This window comes from Danio rerio, chromosome 25, assembly GCF_049306965.1.
Source record: "Danio rerio strain Tuebingen ecotype United States chromosome 25, GRCz12tu, whole genome shotgun sequence".
Lineage (NCBI taxonomy): Eukaryota > Metazoa > Chordata > Actinopteri > Cypriniformes > Danionidae > Danio > Danio rerio.
Window position 1 is genome coordinate 24,389,731 of NC_133200.1, and position 24,499 is coordinate 24,414,229.

The 24,499-nt window shown below is 36.4% G+C and overlaps 1 protein-coding gene across 1 annotated transcript in view; it reads left to right on the forward strand.

Annotated features, from left to right (window-relative positions):
• The window catches only part of ptprjb.1 (protein tyrosine phosphatase receptor type Jb, tandem duplicate 1), a 180,342-nt gene that overhangs the window by 68,257 nt on the left and 87,586 nt on the right, over window positions 1-24,499 (forward strand). Inside the window, exons 136-165 of the mRNA XM_073943145.1 lie at window positions 2,051-2,107; window positions 2,398-2,451; window positions 2,665-2,721; window positions 3,226-3,282; window positions 3,376-3,429; window positions 3,745-3,801; window positions 3,995-4,042; window positions 4,326-4,385; window positions 4,542-4,598; window positions 5,909-5,968; window positions 8,419-8,475; window positions 8,557-8,610; window positions 8,914-8,970; window positions 9,165-9,221; window positions 11,457-11,510; window positions 11,631-11,687; window positions 15,721-15,789; window positions 15,897-15,953; window positions 16,183-16,239; window positions 17,174-17,230; window positions 17,312-17,365; window positions 17,649-17,705; window positions 17,812-17,868; window positions 18,899-18,955; window positions 19,471-19,527; window positions 21,447-21,503; window positions 21,635-21,679; window positions 22,444-22,497; window positions 23,902-23,952; window positions 24,254-24,295. Of these exons, the coding sequence (XP_073799246.1) occupies window positions 2,051-2,107; window positions 2,398-2,451; window positions 2,665-2,721; window positions 3,226-3,282; window positions 3,376-3,429; window positions 3,745-3,801; window positions 3,995-4,042; window positions 4,326-4,385; window positions 4,542-4,598; window positions 5,909-5,968; window positions 8,419-8,475; window positions 8,557-8,610; window positions 8,914-8,970; window positions 9,165-9,221; window positions 11,457-11,510; window positions 11,631-11,687; window positions 15,721-15,789; window positions 15,897-15,953; window positions 16,183-16,239; window positions 17,174-17,230; window positions 17,312-17,365; window positions 17,649-17,705; window positions 17,812-17,868; window positions 18,899-18,955; window positions 19,471-19,527; window positions 21,447-21,503; window positions 21,635-21,679; window positions 22,444-22,497; window positions 23,902-23,952; window positions 24,254-24,295 (1,668 nt within the window). The remainder of the gene's footprint in view (window positions 1-2,050; window positions 2,108-2,397; window positions 2,452-2,664; window positions 2,722-3,225; window positions 3,283-3,375; window positions 3,430-3,744; window positions 3,802-3,994; window positions 4,043-4,325; window positions 4,386-4,541; window positions 4,599-5,908; window positions 5,969-8,418; window positions 8,476-8,556; window positions 8,611-8,913; window positions 8,971-9,164; window positions 9,222-11,456; window positions 11,511-11,630; window positions 11,688-15,720; window positions 15,790-15,896; window positions 15,954-16,182; window positions 16,240-17,173; window positions 17,231-17,311; window positions 17,366-17,648; window positions 17,706-17,811; window positions 17,869-18,898; window positions 18,956-19,470; window positions 19,528-21,446; window positions 21,504-21,634; window positions 21,680-22,443; window positions 22,498-23,901; window positions 23,953-24,253; window positions 24,296-24,499) is intronic.

The following is a 24,499-nucleotide window of genomic DNA, read 5'->3' on the forward strand; positions in this document are numbered from 1 at the left end:
GAGCTTAAATACATAAAAACAAATGGGGAACAAATGACTAAGGGTGGATATAGTAATTAAAACTAATCAGGGGTGCGTTTCTGAAAACCATCAGTAGCCAACTAAGCAAGTTCTGTTGTTAGAAACATAGTTTGTTGATTTGGCATTTCCCAAATCCATCATTCCAATGAATATTCGCAAACTGCGTTGCAAACTTGTACGCTTGCAACTACACCTCTGGAACTGTAGTTAGAAACATACAGTAGTTCCTGGCTGTGTACTATTCCCACTTATCCCCCCTATGCACTACATTTAGAACGTTCTAATATTTAAACTTGGAATTATAAAAAAAAAAAAAGCATTAAGGTCATCACTCTTAGGTGTAATTTGCTTTTTTACTATTTTTACAGTTCAGTTTTAGCTATCCTCATGTCTACAATTGTGCACTTTGAAAACATTGATGTCATTTTAAACACAGCCATGGCTTATGATGAAAGCTATATGTGACCAATTATTTAAAAGCGGAATTTATGTTACGTCTCCAAAGCTTTTGAAAAGAAAAAAACACAGCATACGTTCATGCTTTTAATTTATAGTGGGCTATTTATTAAGTATTTTTACTGTACATGACATGGGCTTGTTGGTTAGAACATATCAGCAGTGTTTTGCATGTGTCAAATTGTAAAAGTAGAAATTAATAAACAATATCCTACTTAATAATAATAATCAATATTATCAATAAAGTAGGATTTTTTTATTTCCTTACAAATAATAAATATTAAATTTCATTTCTTAGTAAATAGCCTTATTATTTATTTATTTATTTATTTATTTATTTATATGTTTTATATATGAGATTATAATAGGTGTTAGTTTTTGTAAGTGATTTTATGTTATTTAAAATAGAATATGTAATGTTCTCAATAATATTTGTAAAAGAAACACAGGCCCTAAATGTGCCATTTACATTTATTTCAAGTAATGGAAGGCGAGTGGATGTTTTTACTGAAACTATTACTGGATTTCTTTTTTAAATGCATGTGAGTGTAAAACAATATAATTTGCAAAAAATAAATAAATAAAATAAATTTATGGGGTTTTTCTTTAAAGAAGTTGTTACCACCCCGTTTAGAGCATCATTACGAACGTTTCACGTTATAACTAATGTGGCTCAAATGCTGGATCTGCAACAGAGTAACTACGGGTTTTAGGGAAACCCACATCACTACATCGTTCTTTTCCCAAACAATGCATAAAACTATGATAGTTCAGTTGTGAGTTATGTCGTTGTTTGGGAAAAGCACCCCAGAGAGAGGCTGTGTAACTAGGAAACTATCAGGATAAAAAAAAAAAAAAAAAATTCCAAGATTCAGGAAGATTTCTTTTCTGAATTTTTAATGTTTCTGCAGCATGGGAGCATTACAGAATAATAAAAGTATTCCTTTGGGTGCTCAACAGGCAGTCCTTCGAGGCCAGTTTTTATTCAGGCATATAAAAGATGAATCATTGGCTTTAATCATATGTCTATGAGTAGTGTAGTGTAGTGTAGTCCTATTATTTATATCAACTCATTGTCAGCACAACATTCGTGTAACTGACAAATTCCAATCATTCAACTTGGAATTGGCCAACCCTGTTCCTGGAGAGCCACCTTCCTGCAGATTTCAGTTGCTACCCATATCAAACACACCTGACCCAATTAATTAGGACCTGAACACCACGTGATAATTACAGGCAGGTGTGTTTGATATGGGTTGCAACTGAAATCTGCAGGAACAGGGTTGGCCACCCCTGAACTACAGTGTGATTATACCAAGAAACAAATACATTTCTATCTTCAACTTAGATTCCTAAAATAACATTTATCTATCAGAAACAAATCCAAATGAACCAGCATTCGCCCTTGGTGCTAATGTAACAATTAACAGTTCTAGCAATCAACAATTTTATTGCATTCACAGCATTTTCATTTAAAACTGTTCATTTACAAAGTTTACAGTTGAAGTCATATTCCTGTAGCAGTATATAATGTAACTTTACCCTGTTATTTTTATCTATCTCAATATTTCAGCATCTTCTGCTGGTACAAGCTCTTCTACAACTGAGACTCACACAGCAGAACCCACAAGTACATAATATTAACACACCTGATATATGATTTATATCACCTGAACACTATTGTGCTTAATGTCTACTATAATAATCAGTAGTTCATGTCATTAAAATCAACTGCTGAGCATCAAGCATTAGTTTCAGCAATAATAGAAGAAATGTATTGTAAGCAATTCCATCTAATGTTAATATTTAAATCTGTGTAATAACGTTTGTTGCAGTGCAGAATTTAATTGTATGCAAACTTGTTTCTTTAAACACGTATGGAAATTGTTATTTATTTTTATTATCAAAATGTGTCAGCAGCCTCTGCTACAACAAACTCTCCATCAACTGTGTCTCCAACATCAGCTCCTTCAAGTAAGTTTTAGCTTAATTGATGGACTATTGTGTGAACATCTTTATGGGGAAATGATAATCATAGGGACAACTTAATTAGAGGTGTTGGAATTCTGCTGTATAAGTATTAGGACGGTTGTGATATTGTAGATGTGTAAAGGTTCTACTTAGTATGGATCTATAATTTTTTTATTGCATAAAACATATATTTTTTAATATATCTAAATGTTTCAGCATCTCCTGCCACTATAAGCTCTTCTACAACTGAGTCTCAAACAGCAGAACCTACAAGTAAGTAATATATATGTGCAGTTGTCAGAACAAATGTTTAAAGACATTTTACGGTTTGACTGTTAATGTAAATTTTAATAATTGTCACATAATATCACCTTCTAAATAGCAAACATTAGTGTCTTTAATTAAAAGACGAATCCATTATGTTTAAGGTTCTGTCTAATGTTTGTTTTATAAATATGTATAAGGAAGTTTTTTGCAATGCATAACCTTACTGTATGTATTGTATGTTTCTGTAAGCATGCCAGCAAAAATATTTAGCAAATTATGTTCATATGTCTTCATCAAAATGTCTCAGCAGCCTCTGCCACAACAAACACTCCTTTCTACTCACGAGTCGTTTTATTTAGGGACTATTGTGTGAACATTTTAGTTAAAAAGAACTTGCTGGTATCTCATTGTACTTGGCCTGTAATTGTGGCAATATCAGATTTTTTACTTTACTTTTCCCTGAAATTATTCTTAATTTTTCCTATTTCCTAATACATCTGAATATTTCAGCACCCCCTGCCAGTACAAGACCATCTACAACTGAGTCTCAAACAGCAGCACCTATAGGTACGTAATCTGTATGTAAAGTTGTCTGAATACTTAAGTAGGAAACATGTTTATTATTTTACGCTAATACTAATTTACAAAATGCCCCATTAGCCTCTGTCACTACAAACTCTCCATCAACTGTGTCTCCAACATCAGCTCCTTCAAGTGAGTTTTATTTTAATTCATGGACTATTTTGTGAATATCTTTATGGAGAAATGATAATTGTAGGGCCAACTAGAGGTGTTGGAATTATATATAATGTGTGTGCACGATTTATAGCCATATCGTACTGCTACGAATGTGAAATTGCATTCATACAACAGTTCGACGGCATAATCGTGTGTATAAAAAAGAAAATCAAACACAGAGTCTCTAAACCTTTTCGTAAGAGGAACTACTTAGATTTAATTGTATGCAAACTAGTTTCTTTAAACACATAAAAATTGTAATTTATTTGTATTATCAAAATGTCTCAACAGCCTCTGCCACAACAAACTCTCCATCATCAATTGTGTCTCCAACATCAGCTCCTTCAAGTGAGTTTTGTTTTTTTAATTCATGGACTATTCTGTGAGCATCTTTATAGGGAAATGATAATTATAAGACCAACTAGAGGTGTTGGAATTTGACTGTGTTGGTATTAGTTTTGTTTTTATTCAGATTTAAATATCTATTAATGTTTAATAATGCATAACAAAAATTATTATTTAATATATCTACATATTCCAGCATCTTCTGCCAGTACAAACTCCACAACTCAAACAGCAGAACCTACAAGTAAGTAATATATACTGTATGCACATATGTTGTCTGAATAAATGTTATTCAACGTTTTACTGTTTGGGTGTCTATGTAAACTATAATAATTGTCACATAATAATCAATCACCTGCTAAATAGCAAACATTGGTGTCTTTAATATTATGAAAAATCCATTATGTTAAAAATAAGTGTAAGAAAGTTTCATTGCAATGCATTATTGTTATTGTATGTTTTGTAAGCATGTCAGCAAATATAAATAGCAAATAGCGTGTTCATATTTCTTCATCAAAATGTGTCAGCAGCCTCTGCCACAACAAACACTCCTTCAACTGAGACTCAAACATCCACAACTCCTTCAAGTGAGTAATTTTATTCGTGGACCATTGTGTCCATGGTATCATGGTAACTCACTGGTATCCTATTGTGCTTGTCATGTAACTGTTGCATTACCAAATTTGCCACTTTATGATTATTCTCATTTTTTTTCTATTTCTTAATACATCTAAATATTTCAGCAACCCCTGTCAGTACAAGCTCTTCTGTAACTGAATCTCAAACAGCAGAACCTACAAGTAAGACATATATGCCAGTTGCCTGAACACCGTTTCAGGAAAGTTTTAGCATTTTGCTGTGAATGTTAAAGCTTCTAAAAGAAAATTTCAGGATCTCCGAGTTATGTCAGAACGTCATTATGGGGAATCGCCAGATGACCCTTTAAATGTCCCCAGGCCGTTAATTACCAGAATATGGGAACATTTAGAGTTTACAGGGAGTCGTAAGGCAGTATGTTTGGAAAGTGTGCCAGTCTCATAGAGGAAGGATGCTACAGAGGCCACTATCTTCCCAAATGAGAAGACCCTGTGACAATACACAAATATGGGCTAGGCCTGATCGGGGAGCATTACATAGAATTAAGATGGTTAGCTGGTAAGGAAGACACGGGTCTGTCTGAGGAGGGGGAACTCACGCTGGCTGACTAATGCATATGGGATCACTGAGGTGGGATCAGACATATCTGGCACTGATCCCCAAAATATGGGTTGATCAAGCGAGTGTACCAGACAATGTAATGATCCAAGCATTCACTCCTCAAACAAGTCAAGTGTTGGGGGACTCAGAGGAACTCTTTAGGATTTGCCAGATGATGAACTTACTAGAAGAGTGGAGATAAGGCACTTGCATCACCATCTCCAGCATCTGCAGATTCGCTTGAATTACAGAGAGAGCGCAAAAGGGCATGAGAGTTGGTTGGGATGGATCTGGAAAGAGGTATATGCAATATAGCGAAGCGAGCCATAGCTATCATGTCCAGGCCATGGTCCAGGAAGAAAGTGGACCCAGGTCAACTCAGAGCATAATACTCATCTTTTGATGCCACGAGGGATGTCAGTGGAAGTCCATGGGAAATCACCTGGCAGATAGCCCCACTTTATACCTCCAATCCGCAAAGCAAAGGAGTTATCCGCTTTTGGCAGCACAAACTGCAATCTAAGCAAACAGACATGCCCCCTTTAGTGTAGCCTGAGCTGCTCATGAGCGCTGAGTTCAAATGCTGGACCCTCAAAAACGAGACGCAGTGACCGTGATTGGTATCCAGTGACAGGAAACAATCGCATCCAGAAACAGCACAGATAGTACAACATCTTAAAAAAGACGTATCTGCCAACCGTGTTGATCTCTTAGAGAAAGCTGCTCTGTTAGCTGCCCAGGGATAGGAGAAAAGACATAACTCGGAGTTCCTGATCTGAAGTGGAACTAATGTTTGTATTATAATCTTTGTAATAACTTGTCTTGCATTACTAAGTTTTGCTGTATACATTGTGTGTATTATTGTGGATATTGTGTAAAATTATAAATTTATTTCTTCATCAAAATGTCTCAGCAGCCTCTGCCACAACACACTCTCAATCAACTGAGACTCAAACATCCACAACATCTTCAAGTGAGTCTTTTCATTAATAGACTATTGTGTAAAGATTGTAGTTAAATTTTTGCTTTACTTACTTTTTCTTTATTTTTGATTAATTCGTTGTTGTTGTTCACTTTGGGATTGTAAATAAAAGCACACATTTTTTGGCATTACTTTGGTTGTCTTTCCACTCATTCACTGTTTATATAAATATATTTTAATTAAATAAATGTCAAACCCCACACCCTAGACTAACATCAGGGGTTTGTAACACACACGAAATGCACAATACGATTGCAGAAAGATTTCTGTCATAATACCTTATTTTTCATCACACAATTAGTGTGTAAATTTACAGTATCTTACAATATATAAATCTTAAAATAAGCCAAATTGGTCGTTATTTGTTTATTCATTATTCTTTTGATAGGTGAATCAGACTATTGTAGACAAAACAACTTCATTATCAGGTTGTTCTTGTGTGTTTTTTTTTTTTTATATGACAACACAAATAAATGAAGACACACCTAATTCCTTTAATTTAGTGCACTGAATAACATACAGATGGGAAACTAATACGCTTTATGCTTTTTAAATACTGTACGTCATAAACATATAGTTGTTCAGTTTGATCCCTTACGCACTTTTTTGTAAATCCATTAATGACTACCTGCAGTTATGAGTTATGTGCTGAAAAAAAAAAGTATATGATAAATCAATCAATCAATCAATCAATCAATCAATCAATCAATCAATCAATCAATCAATCAATCAATCAATCAATCAATCAATCAATTTCATGTATTACTATATATATATATAAATGTATATGATAAATCAATCAATCAATCAATCAATCAATCAATCAATCAATCAATCAATCAATCAATCAATCAATCAATCAATCAATCAATCAATTTCATGTATTACTATATATATATAAATGTATATGATAAATCAATCAATCAATCAATCAATCAATCAATCAATTTCATGTATTACTATATATATATATATATATATATATATATATATATATATATATATATATATATATATATATATATATATATATTTTTTTTTTTTTTTTTAACAGTCAACAATTTCATTGCATTCACAGATGTATATTGTATAAAACTGTATTCGTCATATAATAACATTAACATTTCTTATGTACATGTTCTGGTACTCTTTGCTAAATTATGTGGTAACACTTTACACTAGGGTTCATTAGTTAATGCATTTACTAACATGAAATAATCATGAACAGCACTTGTACACCATTAATTAATCATAATTGAACATTTACTAATGTGTCATTAAAGGGCCATGACACCCCCCACTTTCGGTTAAAGTCTACTTCAGAATTCTTTCAAAAGATGCATGATTAATGGGCGTGGAGCTCCGCAAGCATCGGGCAGGAGTGGGCGTGGCCAGCAGGGGAGAACGTGAGCGAACGAAGTTAGCTCACAAAATGAAACAAACCATGAGGAGACGCATGAGTTTATAGTTTACAAAGTTAAAATGCAAAGAATTGAACAGTAATTTAATGCCCTGCTACATTTGTTATTCGTAATTTCATATACACATAACCACAATTTATATCATTATAAAGATAAGTGGGTTCATGTAAACCCTATAAATGAGCACTTCTCCCTCAATCCCCGTATCCAGCAGACTCAGTGCAGCAGGTCTCCTGACCTGTCTATTTTAACCATTTGCCCTGCTGGTAATCTGGAGGATTTAGGCAAACACGGCAGCACAGTGATGTGTCTGAATATGGACAAACTCCTGATAAAAGACAGCGTCCGCCATTTTCTAATTCTCGTGCTGCTCTCCCGACAAAAATGCTAGCAACACACACACAGCTTTGCTGTATGATCGGCCCTGACAAGATCGCGGGGGAAAACCCCGTGGATCATGGAAACAAACGCATATGAGCCTTCATGAACGGCTTGACTCTGGCAGGTCTGATGAGTAATTAAGCAGCCGGCTCTTCTCATAGGATAAGAAAACTCCGCTATAATAATAATGAGAAACTGACGCGTCATCATTGCACTTGCAGTACTGTGCTACGTCACCGATTTTGATCCCGCCCCAAAAATAATTTTAAACCCGGAAGCTGAAATTAGCTGACAAAAGCTCAAAATTATCCAGTTTTCCCCACAATTAAAGCTGACAGGTGCTAACATCGTTTTAACTTATGCGCAACACACACAAATCTGTTAATATAAAAAAAAAAGTTCTCCAGTGTGTCCTGAACCTTTAACATCAAAGTCCATGCTTGCTAACATTAGTTAACATGAACTAACAATAAACTATTTTCATAACTAACAGTAACTAACATGAACAAATACAGTAGTAAATGTATTGTTCATTGTTTGTTCATGTTAGTAAATTCATTAATTAACATTAACTAATGAACCTTATTGTAAAGTGTGACCAATTATGTTCCTTACATTTTTTTTATCTCAAAATTTCAGCATCTCCTGCCAGTACAAGCTCATCTACAACTGAGACTCAAACAGCAGCACCTATAGGTAAGTAATATATGTGTAAAGTTGTACAGTGTGTGGTACTCAGAATTAACTTTCCTTTTTTTAAATTCATCAATATTTCAGCACTGCCTTCCAGTACAAGGTCTATAACTGAGACTCAAACAGCAGAGCCTACAAGTAAGTCATATTTATATACAGTTGCCCGAACACTATTGTGCTTAATGTCTATTATAATAATCAGTAGTTTGGGTGTTTCAAATCACCTGCTGAGCATCAAGCATCCGTTTCTGAAATAATATAAAAAATGTATTGAAACAAGTCTATCTAATGTTTATATAAAAATTTGCATAATAACTTTACCTGCAGTGCCGAATTTCATTGTATGCAAACTTGTTGTTTTGTAAACTTGTGAACATACATACAGAAATCTAATCTAATTGCCATTTATTTTATCGCTATTTTTTCATCACAATGCCTCAGCAGCCTCTGCCACAACAAACTCTCCATCAACTGTATCTTCAACATCAGCTCCTTCAAGTAAGGAACTTTTGTTTTTAATTGATGGACTATTGTGTGATTCTTTATGGGGAAATGATAATTATAGAGCCAATTCAACTAGAGGTGGTGACATTTTACTGTGTCTGGTATTATAGTTGTGTAAATGTTCTACTCAGATCTAAAAATTATTAATTATTTTTTAGAGCATAAAGATATTTACTAAATTTTTTCAGCATCTCTTGCCAAAGCAAGCTTTTCTACAACTGCGACTCAAACATCAGAACCTACAAGTAAGTAATATATTATTACATTTGTCATTGGTTGTTAATGTAAATTAAAGTAAGGCAAGGCAAGGTGAGTTTATTTATATAGCACATTTCAAACACAATGATAATTCAATGTGCTTTACATGTACAAGAATAAAAGAAACAAGAAAATAAAAAGGATTCAAATAATCTTTATGTAAGATATTTCAAATCCTCTTCTAAATAGCAGATATAAGTGTATTTAAAGGTGCAGTAGGTGATCTGCCAGGATGCCAGCATTAGCATAATAGCTTAAATATTAAATAGCATACATTTTATGACCCTCACCTGCCGTCCTAAGCCATGCCTTCTTAAGTCATAACTCGTGAACGTGCACTGATTAGATATAACACAAGATCATGTCATTCACCAGTTAGAAAACTCCATGGAGACACGCACTTTATCAAGCGTAGTTGTTGACAGGCCAGCAGGTGCAGGGTTATATTTCCCCAAAACTGTATCATAGGCTGTCACTGTTCAAAAATGAACAAATGTGACCAGTAAAGCTGGTCAGGCAAGCACATTTACTTATGTTTTGTTCTTAAACAAAATAAAAATTAGATCAGAAAAAGAGCAGTTCTAAAAATAGAAATATCCTGTCATCTACATTACACTTATGCTTACATTACCAAGACAACAAGTGACTTTCATTTTCAATTGTGCTTGCTGATCCTTGTACATCGCTTGTTTACAGCTCCTTTTACACTTGAACAACTAAACGTATGCTCAGGTCTATTTAACCGACTATATTATCGATGTAAAAGGTACTCCATGAACTTGAAAATAGCCAATCTTTTGTTGAACGTGTTCCGTAGCTGAACATTACTACCGTGCATGTAAACCCATTCATAAACAACAACACAGTCTACATAAGCTTTGCATGGCAAAGCTACAGTTTTAATACATATCTGTTTAAGAGTGCTTTCACACCTGTGAATCGATTCATTTGTTCCGAAACAGGGATTAAAATGGTTGCATTGTTGCTCTTTGTTCTAGGTGCGGTTCGCTTTCACACGGCAAAGTTTCTAAACGGACCAAAATAGCTAAAGCTAGTCACGTGCGAGTAAAATCACCTCACATTGGTCAGAGTTTCTCTGTTTATTTTGCAGAGTCTCGCTCAGCTGTCAAGGGTGGGTTGTGGTTTGGTGTTTGACAGGTTGCGCGCGACGTGTCTGAAGAGCGAGGAGGGATGCGGTGGGAAGGGTTGAGAAGGTATTTAAGGATCGGAGGGGAGACGCATGATTACTGGGAGATTATCACTGGTTTGCAGGCATCCTGAAGTCTTTGTGCATTTGCGGGAGACTCCCAGAACTCCCAGGAGACTTGGGATGTCTGGAATGACCTCCTGCCCAATTCTCTCTTCTAATAGCTGTTTGCCTATTACATATCCATAAAACACTGTGATATAGCTGGGCTCGGATCATATTGCTTTCTTACTACAATCGATTGCTGGATTCATGTATGCCAAACGAACCGCGCTAACTGGGCAAACGAGACAGGTTCCGAAACAAAAGTCTAGGTGTGAAAGCACCCTAAAAGAAATACTCCAGCCGTTGCGTCATCATTCAGATTGTTGTTTTGAACTGCATAACATAATTTCCCCCCAGCATGCAAATGTAATTCCGATATTGATTCAGGGTTTAGAAAAGTTTTGATGCTGCATTTTTGGCAGAAGCTCTTTCAGAAAAGGCCCCATTGGTCTTTCAGAAAGAAGTTCAGGTTGATGCAGAGTTTGCAGGTTGACGTCTCTCTGTCAGCTGTAGATGTGTGCTCCACATGTATGCGTAAGTGATGTATCTGTCTGCCTAAAGAGGCTGTGCAGAAATTTAAATTTGTTCACAGATACCTGTCGTAACTGAGTTATTTGTAGGTCAGACGATATTTAATTGGATTATCATTTTTCTAGTTTTATGTCTTATCCAGAATATAAATTTACATATAAATCCATTTAGATCATTTACTTTAATCATTACTATTGGAATGTGAAGAGACTTTTAACCAGCATAAGAAAAAAAATTTCTGAGGACAATCACCTACTGCACCTTTAACAATAAGAAAAATCCATTATGTTTAAAGTTCCGTCTAATGTTTGTATTATAAGTATGTGTAACAAAGTTTCTTTGCAATGTATAACCTTATTGTATTTATTGTATGTTTTGTTAAGCATGTCAGCAAATATTTAGAACAGTGTGTTCTTATTTCTTCATCAAAATGTCTCAGCAGCCTCTGCCTCAACAAACACTCCTTCAACTGAAACTTCCACAACTTCTTCAAGTGAGTATTTTTATTTGTGGATAGTAGTGTGCAAATTGTAGTTAAACTTTTTTTTTTAAAGATTTTTCACTTCATGATTATTCTCAAATCTTCTATTTTTAATACATCTTAATATTTCAGCACCACCTGCCAGTACAAGCTTTTCTACAACTGAATTTCAAACAGCAGCAGCTACAAGTAAGCAATATATATGTATGTTCAGTTGTTTAACCATGATTTAGGGAAATCTTTACCCTTTTAGAGTACAAGTACAACAAGTATTGAGACCCCATACATCACTCTGTACTTGCAGCAGTCTGGGTTCAAACTTCTTTTAGGGCTTCTCCACACTGTAACTCTCCTGTGGGAAAGACAGTGAAAGTGGATCATCATAGAACAATACATCTTTCACATTGTCACTGCTGGCACCATTGCTGAAACCAATGTTTTGGAATGAGTTGCAGTGACGGAGTTGATTTGAGTGCCACAGGTGGATACTTTAGGCGAGAAGCAGCTGATGTGGGGAGCACCGACAGCTGAGTAGTCTTCTAAGACCGCCAGTAGAGCATGCTCTGTTTGCCCTTTCAAAGATGAAAACTCCTGTGCAAAGTCCCCAATATTGTCGCTGAACAGGCCAGCCTGTGATACGGGGGTGTCAAGAATGTGAACCTTGTCTATTTCTCACATATCAACCGGAGTTTGTCAAGGCAGCATTCCTGGTGGCATTTCTGACCCTGGCATCATCTGACCCTTGCCATCCTAGGGCATGAGCGGCTTGCTTAGAGAGCACAGTCAATCACTTTGCATAGGTCATGCATGACGCTTGGTGAGTGGCCATCCTCATGCAGCTCAAGCAGGTTGTGGTATATGACCATGGCATGCAGAGCAAGGGCTGCAGCAGTGTATGCTCTAGCCATGAGGGATGCAGAGAACTACACGCTTTGGACAGGGAGCTTTTGCTTACACGAGGTGGCTGCTATCTGTGGACAAGGTTGCCCATAATTGCAATCTCTGGAGGACAGCATCAAACCCCGAGAAGAGCATAAAGACCAGGTGACAAAAGTACCCTCCACGCCTGTACAAGCTCTCCATGAACCTCTGGGAGGAAGGGGATGTGGGGCCGTGAGGGATTTACTCCACTTTGCTTGGCCCTATAAAGCAATCATCTAATGGGTCTGGCTGCTGAGCTAGAGGCTCACCTCCAACCGAACCACAGAAGCAGTCTGGGAAAGTACAGCTATCATGTCGGATTCATGGCCCTAAGCTACGGCCCTGGAGGGCAGTGGACCCAGGTCTGCTCAGAGCATGATGACTCTCCCTCTGATGCCATAATGGATGTCAGTGGACCAGAGTCATCAGATGAGAATGCAGCAGGATGAACCGGCACAATCATCTAAAGCCTGAATGGTGTGTGCTTTTAAGGAGTGGAAGATCTACGGCAGATAACCCCCACTGCAATCCTTCGATCTCCCCGAGCTGCTCGTTGCATTGCGAAAAGCAGCTGAAGATTTTGCCACTTTTTTCAACGCAGACTGCAATCTAAGCACACTAACAGACATTCTCCCTCTGATTAAGCATGAGCTGCTCACAAGCACTGAGTCTACATGCTGGACTCCCAGACATGAGATGCAGTGACCATGATCATTATCCAGTGACAGGACACCATTGCATCCAGAAACAGCAAAGATAGTACAACATCTTTAAAAAGACGTGCTTGCCAACCATGTTGATCTCTTACGCTTGTTTCACACCGCAAGCGTCAATGGCGCAAGAGCAGAGCGTGTGTTTTCGGCGTCCATGTTAACAGATTAGAGCTTTCATACCGCACGCAGCAGCAGCGCGTCAGAGCGAGGCGTGAGCATCGCCGAAGCAGCAGTGCAGCAATAGTTTCGGCGCTGGGTCTATTTTTGACGCGCTGCTCACGCTCAATTAAAGTGATAGTGCATTGATAATGACCAAAACACATTGAATGACAGTAAAACGTAGCAATTTTACCCAATAAATGCATTAATAATGTCAAATGGTTTATATATAGTCAATCAAATGAACTTAAAATGATTAAAAACGGCAACAAACATTTATTTAGGCCCGAACTACAAAACCAAATGTAAAACAAATTTAGGATCAGTTTTGCTTAAGTTGCACACTAGCGTTGTAGGAGAGGGGAAATAGAATATTTACGGGATTTGTAGTCCATAGCGAAGTGTATTGTGGGTAGTGTAGTTGGACACGCATGCTGGATGTTAACTCTCTGTGTTCTGTGCAGTTGAGCAGAGGAAGAAAGTTTTAATCGGCTTTGTTTTATGTTCACTCGAGTTATTCCTACCGGGAGCTGTTTGCAATGTGAATATGACAACACGAAAATAAGTAAAAGAATAGCATGCATTGGTTACTTTTGTCCGTCTCATCCTCTGCATGAGCATGAATTAACGAGCTGTTATTTTGCCGCTGGACATCACTGAAGCGGGGAAAGTAACACTAGTTTGATCATGTATAAATATCATTATAACTATATTGTATAAATATTATTATAACTAGGTCTACAGGAACATGATAATCAAAAAACAAATGACATGATATCACAGGCGATTGTCTTCTGACGGACACTTCTCATATAAGTTAGCTTGAGAAGCATACAGTACTATTTGATCTTTAAAATTTGTAAAGTAAACATTTGCAGGTTAAAGAAACAGCATAGGAGGGGCCTTGGTGCAGATGAAAAGTTTAAGTGTATTTGTATATAGAGAGACATGGGTAACTAGATAGAATAGACAGAGATAGGTAGATCTCTGCAGCAGCTGCCGAAGAGCTGCACTCTGCAGACACAGCTGGTGTGAAAGGCAAACGCCTGCATGCTGCTACTGCTCGACATACGCGCTGCGCACACTCTGCTCACGTGCCGCTGACGCATGCGGTGTGAAACAGGCGTTCGAGAAAGCTGCTCTTAGCTGCCAGTGAAGTGCTCAGGGACAGGAGAGAAGACATAACTGACATAGCTTGCATTGCTAATTTTTAGACTTAGACTTAGACTTAAACTTAGAAAACTTTATTGATCCCGCAGGAAATTGCTTATGTAATGACTGCCATAACACACAAAACACAGAAACACAGAACCACAAGACAAAATAAATAAATTAAGTAAGCGAAATAAGTCACATAAATCCAACCAATCTATAAAAGGAAACAGCCACAATACATAAGTATACAAACTATTATATAAGATATTACACTTAAAAGAATCAGTGGTAACTAATACTATTAAGTCATATATCAAGTAATGAAAATAATATTAACCAAAACTAATAATATTACACATAAAACAATTACACATAAAATAATTCAAGTAGTAAAGTGATTCAGCACTCATTTAAAAACAATGATATTGCACTAAAAATATTTAAGACCCAGTAAAAAAACGTACAAATATTGCACCTAATAGACTATTGCACATCATAAAACATAATGCACAGACTTCCACACACTAAAACCCGTAATAAGTAATATGTGGCACGAGCAGCAAGGTATTGCATAGATTACTGTAAGGGTAAGTGACTGAGGGAGACGTTATGAAGTCTGATAGCAGTGGGAAGGAAGGATTTTCTGTGGCGTTCAGTGGAACACTTTAAGCTGGTAAGTCTGTGACTAAAGGTACTTCTCAGCTCGTCAACCACATTATGAAGAGGATGATCTACATTGTGCATAATTGACCAAAGTCTGCACAATGTTCTCTTTTCGGCCACAGTTTCCATATTGTCCAATTCCTCACCCACCACAGAGCCAGCTTTCCTAATCAATTTGTTAAATCTCTTCATATCTGCCACTTTTACACTACCACCCCAGCACACCACCGCATAGAAAATGGCACTGGCCACTACAGACTGATAGAACATACGCAACATGGTGTTGCAGACTCTAAAAGATCGGAGTTTACGTAGGAAATACAGCCTACTTTGACCCTTCTTATATGTGACCAGAGAGTTCTTGGACCAGTCCAGCTTATTGTCAATATACACACCCAAATATTTATAGTCCTGAACAATCTCCACATCCACCCCTCTAATGGACAAGGGAGTAACTGGAGATCGTCGTGATCTTCGCAAGTCCACCACCAGTTCTTTGGTCTTTTGGATATTAAGCTGCAACTGATTCTGAATTTTGTTGTATATATTGTGTATATGATTATATATTTTGTGCAAAATTGTAATTTTATCACTCTATCAAAATGTTTCAGCAGCCTCTGCCACAACATCTAACTCCATCACTTCAACAACTGAAACTCAAACATTTACAACTCCTTCAAGTGAGTATTGTAATGCTATATTGTTAACATATATTTCTTAAGTACATAATGTCATGGTACCCGTTGCTAAATCACGTCTCTTACATTTTTTAATCTAAATATATCAGCATCTCCTGCTAGCACAAGCTCTTCTACAACTGAGACTCAAACAGGAGCACCTATAGGTGAGTAATATATAATGTTTTGGGAAAAACAGTGCTTAGTCAAATTCACCTTTGTTTTTTCTTTTTTTGTCAAATGAGCAGCCTTTTCATTTGAAGAATGTACAGTATCTATAAGGTTTATAGGTGAAGTCATTGTATTCTAATAATTTTTGCTGTACAGATTTAATGGAAAGAAAAAGTCATTCTGTAGTACTCAAAACTTTACGTTTTCAATACATCATTATTTCAGCATCTTCTGCTGGTACACACTCTTCTACAACTGAGACTCAAACAGCAGAACCTACAAGTAAGAGTTATTTCTATACAGTTACCTGATCACTATTGTGGTTAATATCTATTATAATAATCAGTGGTTCAGGTGTTTCAAAGCACCTGTCATAAACATATAGTTGTTCAGTTTGATCCCTTACGCACTTTTTTGTAAATCCATTAATGACTACCTGCAGTTATGAGTTATGTGCTGAAAAAAAAATGTATATGATCAATCAATCAATCAATCAATCAATCAATCAATCAATCAATCAATCAATCAATCAATCAATCAATTTCATGTATTACTATATATATGTTTTTTTTAACAGTCAACAATTCCATTGCATTCACAGATGTATATTGTATAAAACTGTATTTGTCCTACACTGAAAAAAAATATTCAAAGATGATTCCTTGGATTTACTCAATTCCTTTATGTTAAGAGGTGGTAAACAATTTATTTGGGCTGAATTTAAACAAACAAATTAAGTTTAACATTACTAAACTTATTTTGTTTGTTTAAATTCAACACAAACAAACTGTTTGCAACAGTTCTGCATGCAACACTTTTTTCAGTGTATAATAACATTAACATTTCTTCTGTACATGTCCTGGTACCCTTTGCTAAATTATGTGGTAACACTTTACACTAAGGCTCATTAGTTAATGCATTTACTGACATGAACTAATCATGAACAACACTTGTACGCCATTTATTAATCATAATTGAACATTTACTAATGTATCATTAACATCCAAGTCCATGCTTATTAACATTAGTTAACATGAACTAACAATAAACTGTATTTTCATTAACTAACAGTAACTAACATGAACAAATACAGTAGTAAATGTATTGTTCATTGTTTGTTCATGTTAGTAAATTTATTAATTAACATTAACTAATGAACCTTATTGCAAAGTGTGACCAATTATGTTCCTTACATTTTTTTATCTACATATTTCAGCATCTCCTGCCAGTACAAGCTCTTCTACAACTGAGACTCAAACAGCAGCACCTATAGGTAAGTAATATATGTGTACAGTTGTACAGTGTGTGGTACTCAGAATTAACTTTCCATTTTTTTAATTCATCAATATTTCAGCACTGCCTTCCAGTACAAGCTCTATAACAGAGACTCAAACAGCAGAATCTACAAGTAAGAGTTATTTCTATACAGTTGCCTGAACACTATTGTGGTCTATATCTATTATAATAATCAGTGGTTCAGGTGTTTCAAACCACCTGCTGAGCATCAAGCATCCGTTTCTGAAATAATAGAAAAAAAAAGTGTTGAAAGCAGTTCTATCTAAATGTTTATATTAAATGTGTACATGTTTGTATAACTTCTCTTACAGTGCGGAATTTCAATTTCTCTGAAATCTAATGTAATTATCATCTTTTTTATTTCTTTATTTCTATTTTTTTCTTTAAAATGTCAGCAGCCTCTGCTACAACAAACTCTCCATTAACTGTGTCTTCAACATCAGCTCCTTCATGTGAGTGTTTTGTGTTTGGTTTTATAGTTGTGTAAATCTTTAACTCAGATTTTAAAGTTATTAATTATTTTAACAGTGCGTAAAGTTATTTTCGAAAATATTTCAGCATCTCCTGCCAGTACAGGCTCTTCTACAACTGAGACTCAAACATCAGAACCTACAAGTAAGTAATATATTTATAAGTACAGTTGTCTTTGTCTGTTAGTGTCAATTATAATTATCATTATTTCAGGTATTCCAAATCACCTTCTAAATAGCAAACATTAGTGTCATAAGTGCAATGCATATCCTTTCTGTATTTATTGTATGTTTTTGTAAGCATGTCAGCAAATATTAAGAATAGGTGCTTAGGTTTTGCTTGTTGGGAATAAATTAACACTCTCCAATACTGACAGCTTTTCTCTTTCTACTGATGACTGTTCCATTTATCCCTCCAAACAGGTTAAGAGTCTTGGTGTCATCCTTGATAACACCCTATCTTCTGATTCTCACATCAATAACATCACTCGGTCTGCTTACTTCCACCTACGCAACATTACCCATCTCTGCCCTTCTCTTACCCCTCACGCCACTGCTGTTCTCGTCCATAGCCTTGTCACATTTCGTTTAGATTACTGCAACTCCCTTCTCTTTGGTCTCACTCATAAATCCCTCAGTAAGCTTCAGTTGGTCCAGAACTCAGCTGCCCGTATCATCACCAGAACCCCTTCTTCTTATCACTTCACCCCTGTTCTGCAGAAGCTTCATTCGTTACCAGTAAATTTTCGAATTAATTTAAAAATTTTGATGTTAACATTTAAAGCCATCCACAATCTCGCCCCTTCATATTTGTCTGCCCTCATCCACATTTCTGTTCCTTCTCGCACCCACCTCTTCTTCCCCTCTCCACTTGGCTGTTCCCTCTGCTCGTCTATCTTTCATGGGCAACAGAGGGCTTTGGAACTCACTACCACCTGCCATAAGAAACATTGACTCCCTCACACTATTCAAATCAAGACTCAAAACCCACTTATTTAAGATGGCTTTTATTAATTAATTAATTTTACCTGCACTATTGTTATTATTTCTCTTGTTGTTTTATTGCTCTTGTTTATTGTACGGTGTCCTTGAGTTGCTAAAAAGGCAACTTTAAATAAAATGTATTACTATTATTATTAGTTTGTTCATATTTCTTCATCAAAATGTCTCTTCAGCTTCTGCCACAACAAAAATTTCTTCAACTGAGACTCAAACATCCACAACATCTTTAAGTGAGTCTTTTCATTAATAGACTATTGTGTGAACAATTTAGTTACATGAAAAGGATAGCAGAATGATTCCTGTCATAATCTTATTTTTTGATTGTTGAATCAGACTATTGCGTATAAAACAACTTTATTATCAGGTTGTTCTTGCGTTGTTGCTTTTTTTTATATGACAACACAAATAAGTGAATAAGTACCTCCTTTATGTATTCCTTTATTTTTGTGCTCTGCATAACATACAGAAGAGACTAATATGAAAGAGATTTAAATACTGTCAAACTGTACGTCATAGATATTTTGTAAATTACTTTATGACTACCTGTAGAGTCAAGTGCTGAAAAAAAATGCAGAACATGTATCTGATCAATCAATCATGCAATTTACAGTCCATTTCATATGTTGCCATATTAAGTTCTATTAGACAAGATGTATATTTACAAAGTTATATTCCATTAACAGTACACAATGTCATGGTACCCTTTGTTAAACTGTTTCTATTTTTTTTAATCTAAATGTTTCAGCATCTCCTGTCAGTTTAAACTCTTCTATAACTCAGTCTCAAACAGCAGCACTTATAGGTAAGTAACATATACCGTTATCTGATCACTTTGTTGGGAAACTTTTTCAGTTTTACTATTTTACATTTAGCATAGCCCAAGTATTTTGTGCTAATGATGTATAGTAATGTACAGTGCACCCGGAGAGTATTCACAGTGCTTTACTTTTCCGTCATTTTTTTAATGTTACAGCCGTATTCCAAAATGTATTAAATAATTTATTTCCTCAACATTCTACACACAATACCCCATAATGACAATGTGAAAAATTTTCATGAAAGTGGTGCAAATTTATAAAAAAAATAAAAAAAAATGGAAAAATTACATGGACAAAAGTATTTACAGCCTTTACCGTGAAGCTCTAAATTGAGCTCAGGTACGTTCTGTTTCCACTGATAATTCTTGAGATGTTTCAGCAGCTTAATTGGAGTCCACCTGTGGTAAATTCAGTTAAATTCAGGTAAATTCAGTAAATTTAAAATCAGAACATGATTTGAAAAGGCACACACCTGTCTATATAAGCTCCCAGGGTTGACAGTGCATGTCAAAGCACAAACCAAGCATGAAGACAAAGGAATTATTTGTAGAAATCTGAGGCAGGACTGTCAAGAGGCACAAGGCTGGGGAAGCTTACAGAAACATTTCTGCTGTTCTGAAAGTTTCAATGAGCACTGTGGCCTCCTTCATCTGTAAGTGGAAGATGTTTGGAACCATCAGGACTCTTCCTAGAGCTGTCCAGCCATCTGAGCTGAGTGATCAGGGGAGAAGGGCCTTAGTCAGGGAGGTGATCAATATCCCGATGATCATCGCTCTGTGTGAGCTCCATCGTTCTGCTGTGGAGAAAGGAGAACCTTACAGAAGGACAACCATCTGTGCAGCAGTCCACCAATCAGGCCTGTATGGTAGAGTGGCCAGACGGAAGCCTATCCCCGCCTGGAATTTGCCAAAAGGCATCTGAAGGACTTTCAGACCATAAGAAACAAAATTCTCTGGTCTGATGAGACTAAAATTTAACTCTTTGGAGTGAATGCCAGGTGTTACATTTGGAGACAACCAGGCACTGCTCATCCCCAAGCTAATACCATCTCTACAGTGAACTATGGAGGTGGCAGTATCATGCTGTGGGGATGTTTTTCAGCAGCAAGTTCTTGAAGACTGTTCTGGATAGAGGGAAAGATTAATGCAGCAATGTGGACATCCTGAATGAAAACTTTCTTCAGGGTGCTCTTGACCTCAGACTGGGGCGAAGGTTCATTTTCCAGCAGGACAATGACCCAAAGCAAAAATTCAATGGAGTGGCTTCACAACAATTCAGTAAATGTCCTTGAGTGGCCCAGCCAGAGCCCAGACTTAAATCATATTGAACAACTCTGGAGAGATCTGAAAATGGCTGTACACCATCACTTTTCCCATCTAACCTGATAGAGCTTGAGAGGTGCTGCAAAGAAGTATGGGCAAAAATTCCCCAAAACATGTGTGCCAAGCTTGTGGCATCATATTAAAAAAGCCTTGAGGCTGTAATTGCTGCCAAAGGTGCATCAACAAAGTCTTGAGCAAAGGTTGTAAATCAAAATTAGAATCTGTACATGTGATTTTTCAGGTATTTTATTTTTAATAAATTTGCAACAATTTCAAAAAATATGTATTTAGATTGCCATAATGGGGTATTGCGTGTAGAATTTTCAGGAAATAAATTAATTTAATTAATTTTGGAATAAGGCTGTAAAGTTGCAGATGAACTGTACATTTGATTAACTAAAACATGTATTACACAAACTAACATTTTTTAAAACGTTGACCCCTCTGATGGTCAATGTATAATTTGCACACTGATTGTGGCCCAAAAAAGTGTGGTAAAGTATTAATATATGTATTTTTATATCTGCTATAAAGAAGTCAGCCAAATGAACCTTTATTTTTAATGCATCTAAATATTTCAGCATCTGCTGCCAATACAAGCACTTCCACAACTGAGTCTCACATAGCAGAATTGACACGTATGTAAACTGTACAAGGTTTAAACTGTTGCATCAATTCACAATTTATTTGTACACAAAAAAAAAACATCCTTTTAAGCATTCACTATATGACGTAAATTTTATTTCTGTTTCTACCTTTAATATTTCAGCGTCCCCTGCCAATTCAAGTACTTTTCAAACATCAGGACCAACAAGTAAGCATTGCTGTATTGTCGTTGTTTGAACACTTTGTTAGAAACGATTATACTGCTGTTGTTTATTGTAATAATCAGTACTACATGTATTTCAAATCACCTCCCATCATGCATCAGCTTCTGCAGTAATATTAACAGTGTGCACTGTTTACAATTATTATGTGATGTTTGTTAAAAATAAGTTTAATGACATTTTGGCATTTGAATATTTCATTGTATGATAAAAATGTTTCTGTAAGAATCTGAACAAATATTAATAAAAGTGTCATTCTGTGTCTTCATTGATCAAAAATTCCCAACAGCCACAACAAACTATTCTTCATCTCAAACACCAACTTCTTCAAATGAGCTTTTTTTTTTTTTTTACACAACTTAATTTATAATTAACTAGAGGTGTTGAAAGTGTTTGTCACAAAACAGTCACACTGTCAGATTTTCCAGTACACTGAAATAATGATTTCAAAACAAAAAAAACTCAGCACATGTGAATAAACATCAACCCTTTACAGTTCTTGCAATTTTTATCACATCCTCAGCCTTTTGTTATTATTGCTTTTAATAAATTAAAATATTTCAGCCAGTACAATCTCTTCTACAACTGAATCTTAGAAAGCAGCACCTACAAGTAAATGATGTATATGCAGAGTACCTAAACATAATTTTTATGGTTCTGCTATTTTACTGTTGATGTACATTGTAATAATCATTGCAAATATTAAGGGCGTTTTGATTCCGTTTCTTCATTCATCAAAATTTCCCAGCAGACATTGCAACTACAAACTCTCCATCAACTGTGTCTTCAACATCAGCTCCATCAAGTAAGTTTTTTTAAATTCTTTATTCATGGACTATTGTGTGAACAATTTAAATGATTAAATTTAAATGATCACTGTACACAGTAGGTCCAGCATAGTTAAAAGTGTTGGAATCCTACGGTGCTTATATTAGGGCTGTAATGACATCATATTTGGGATTTACTTATTTTAAAACGTGTACATTTTTACAAAATTTGGCTCAGTTGCTTATGTCGCAGACAAAAGTGAAGACCGGGGGTGAGGGGCATAAGGGGGTAGGGGTTCTATAGTGGATGAAAGTGGTTGGGTCCCCTAATAGTTACTCTGGGGGCCCTAAATGGCATGGAGCCTTAGAATCGCCCTCATCCGGGTTGGTGGTATGGTATGGTGGGGTGGGGGATGGGGTGTTTGGACAGGGGTCAGTCGTGCACTTATGTTGCAGACGAATTTAAAGACCAGGGAAGGGGGGAGGGATGGCTGTCATAGATGAAAGTGGTTAGGGCCCCTAATAGTAACTCTGGAGGCCCCAAATGGCATGGAGCCTTAGAATCGCCCTCATCCGGGTTGGTGGTATGGTATGGTGGGGTGGGGGATTGGGTGTTTGGACAGGGGTCAGTCGTGCACTTATGTTGCAGACGAATTTAAAGACCAGGGAAGGGGGGAGGGATGGCTGTCATAGATGAAAGTGGTTAGGGCCCCTAATAGTAACTCTGGAGGCCCCAAATGGCATGGAGCCTTAGAATCGCCCTCATCCGGGTTGGTGGTAATGGTGGGGTGGGGGATGGGGTGTTTGGACAGGGGTCAGTCGTGGACTTATGTTGCAGACGAATTTAAAGACCAGGGAAGGGGGGGAGGGATGGCTGTCATAGATGAAAGTGGTTAGGGCCCCTAATAGTAACTCTGGAGGCCCCAAATGGCATGGACCCTTAGAATCGTCCTCGTCCAGGTTGGTGGTATGGTCGGGTGGGGGATGGGTTGTTTGGGCATGGGTCAGTCGTGGGCTTATGTTGCAGATGAAAGTAAAGTCTAGGGAAGGGGGAAGTGGTGGCTTTCATAGATGATAGTAGTTAGGATGGGGTGTTTAGTCGGGGGTCAGTCGTGGCCTTATGTCGCAGACGAAAGTGAAGACCGGGGGAGCAGTGGCTGTCGTGGACAAAAGTGGTTGGGAAAACAGAGTGGGCCCTTAAAATCGTCTCTGGGGGCACTCATGGTTCTGTGTGTTCAAAACAATAATGACTCCTGAGTGTCAAGCATGTACCCCGTCAATAATATGAACAATGTTTCTCATTTAAAATTTGTATTTTTTTTATATAATTTGTTTGTGTAATAAGATTTCTTGCAATTTAGAATTTCACTGTGTACCAATATGGTATTAAGAATTTACTATAAAACTTAAATAATGTCTGTTTCTACCTCTAAATGTTACAGCGTCCTATGCCAGTACAAGCACTTCTGAGTCTCAAACATCAGGACCTACAAGTAAGCAATGCTGTATTTTATGTAGTTGTTTAAACACGTTGTTAGAAACATTTTAACATTTTTCTGCTGTTGTTTATTGTAATAATCAATGCTACATGTATTTCAAATCACCTTCTGTCATGTGTTCAGTAATATTAACAGTGTGTACTGTGTTACAGCACTTATGTGATGTTTGTTAGAAATTGGTGTAATAACATTTAATGCAATTCAGAATTTCATTGTATGAGAAAAATGTTATATGAATGTCGACAAATATTAATAAAAGTGTCTTCTGTCTCTTCATTGATCAAAAAATTTCCAGCAGCCACAACAAACTATCCTTCATCTCAAACACCAACTTCAAGTGAGCATTTTTATTGGACTATTATGGAAACAGACAAAAAAAGTAATTAATTAGGTGTCAAAATGTTTGTCACAAAACAGTCACAATATCTGATGTTCCACTACACTGATATAATGTTCTCAAAACGCAAACACTACAATATAAACAATATAATGTCATTGTATTCATTGTCATTGTTGCAGAATGTGTGTTTACTTGTTTAAG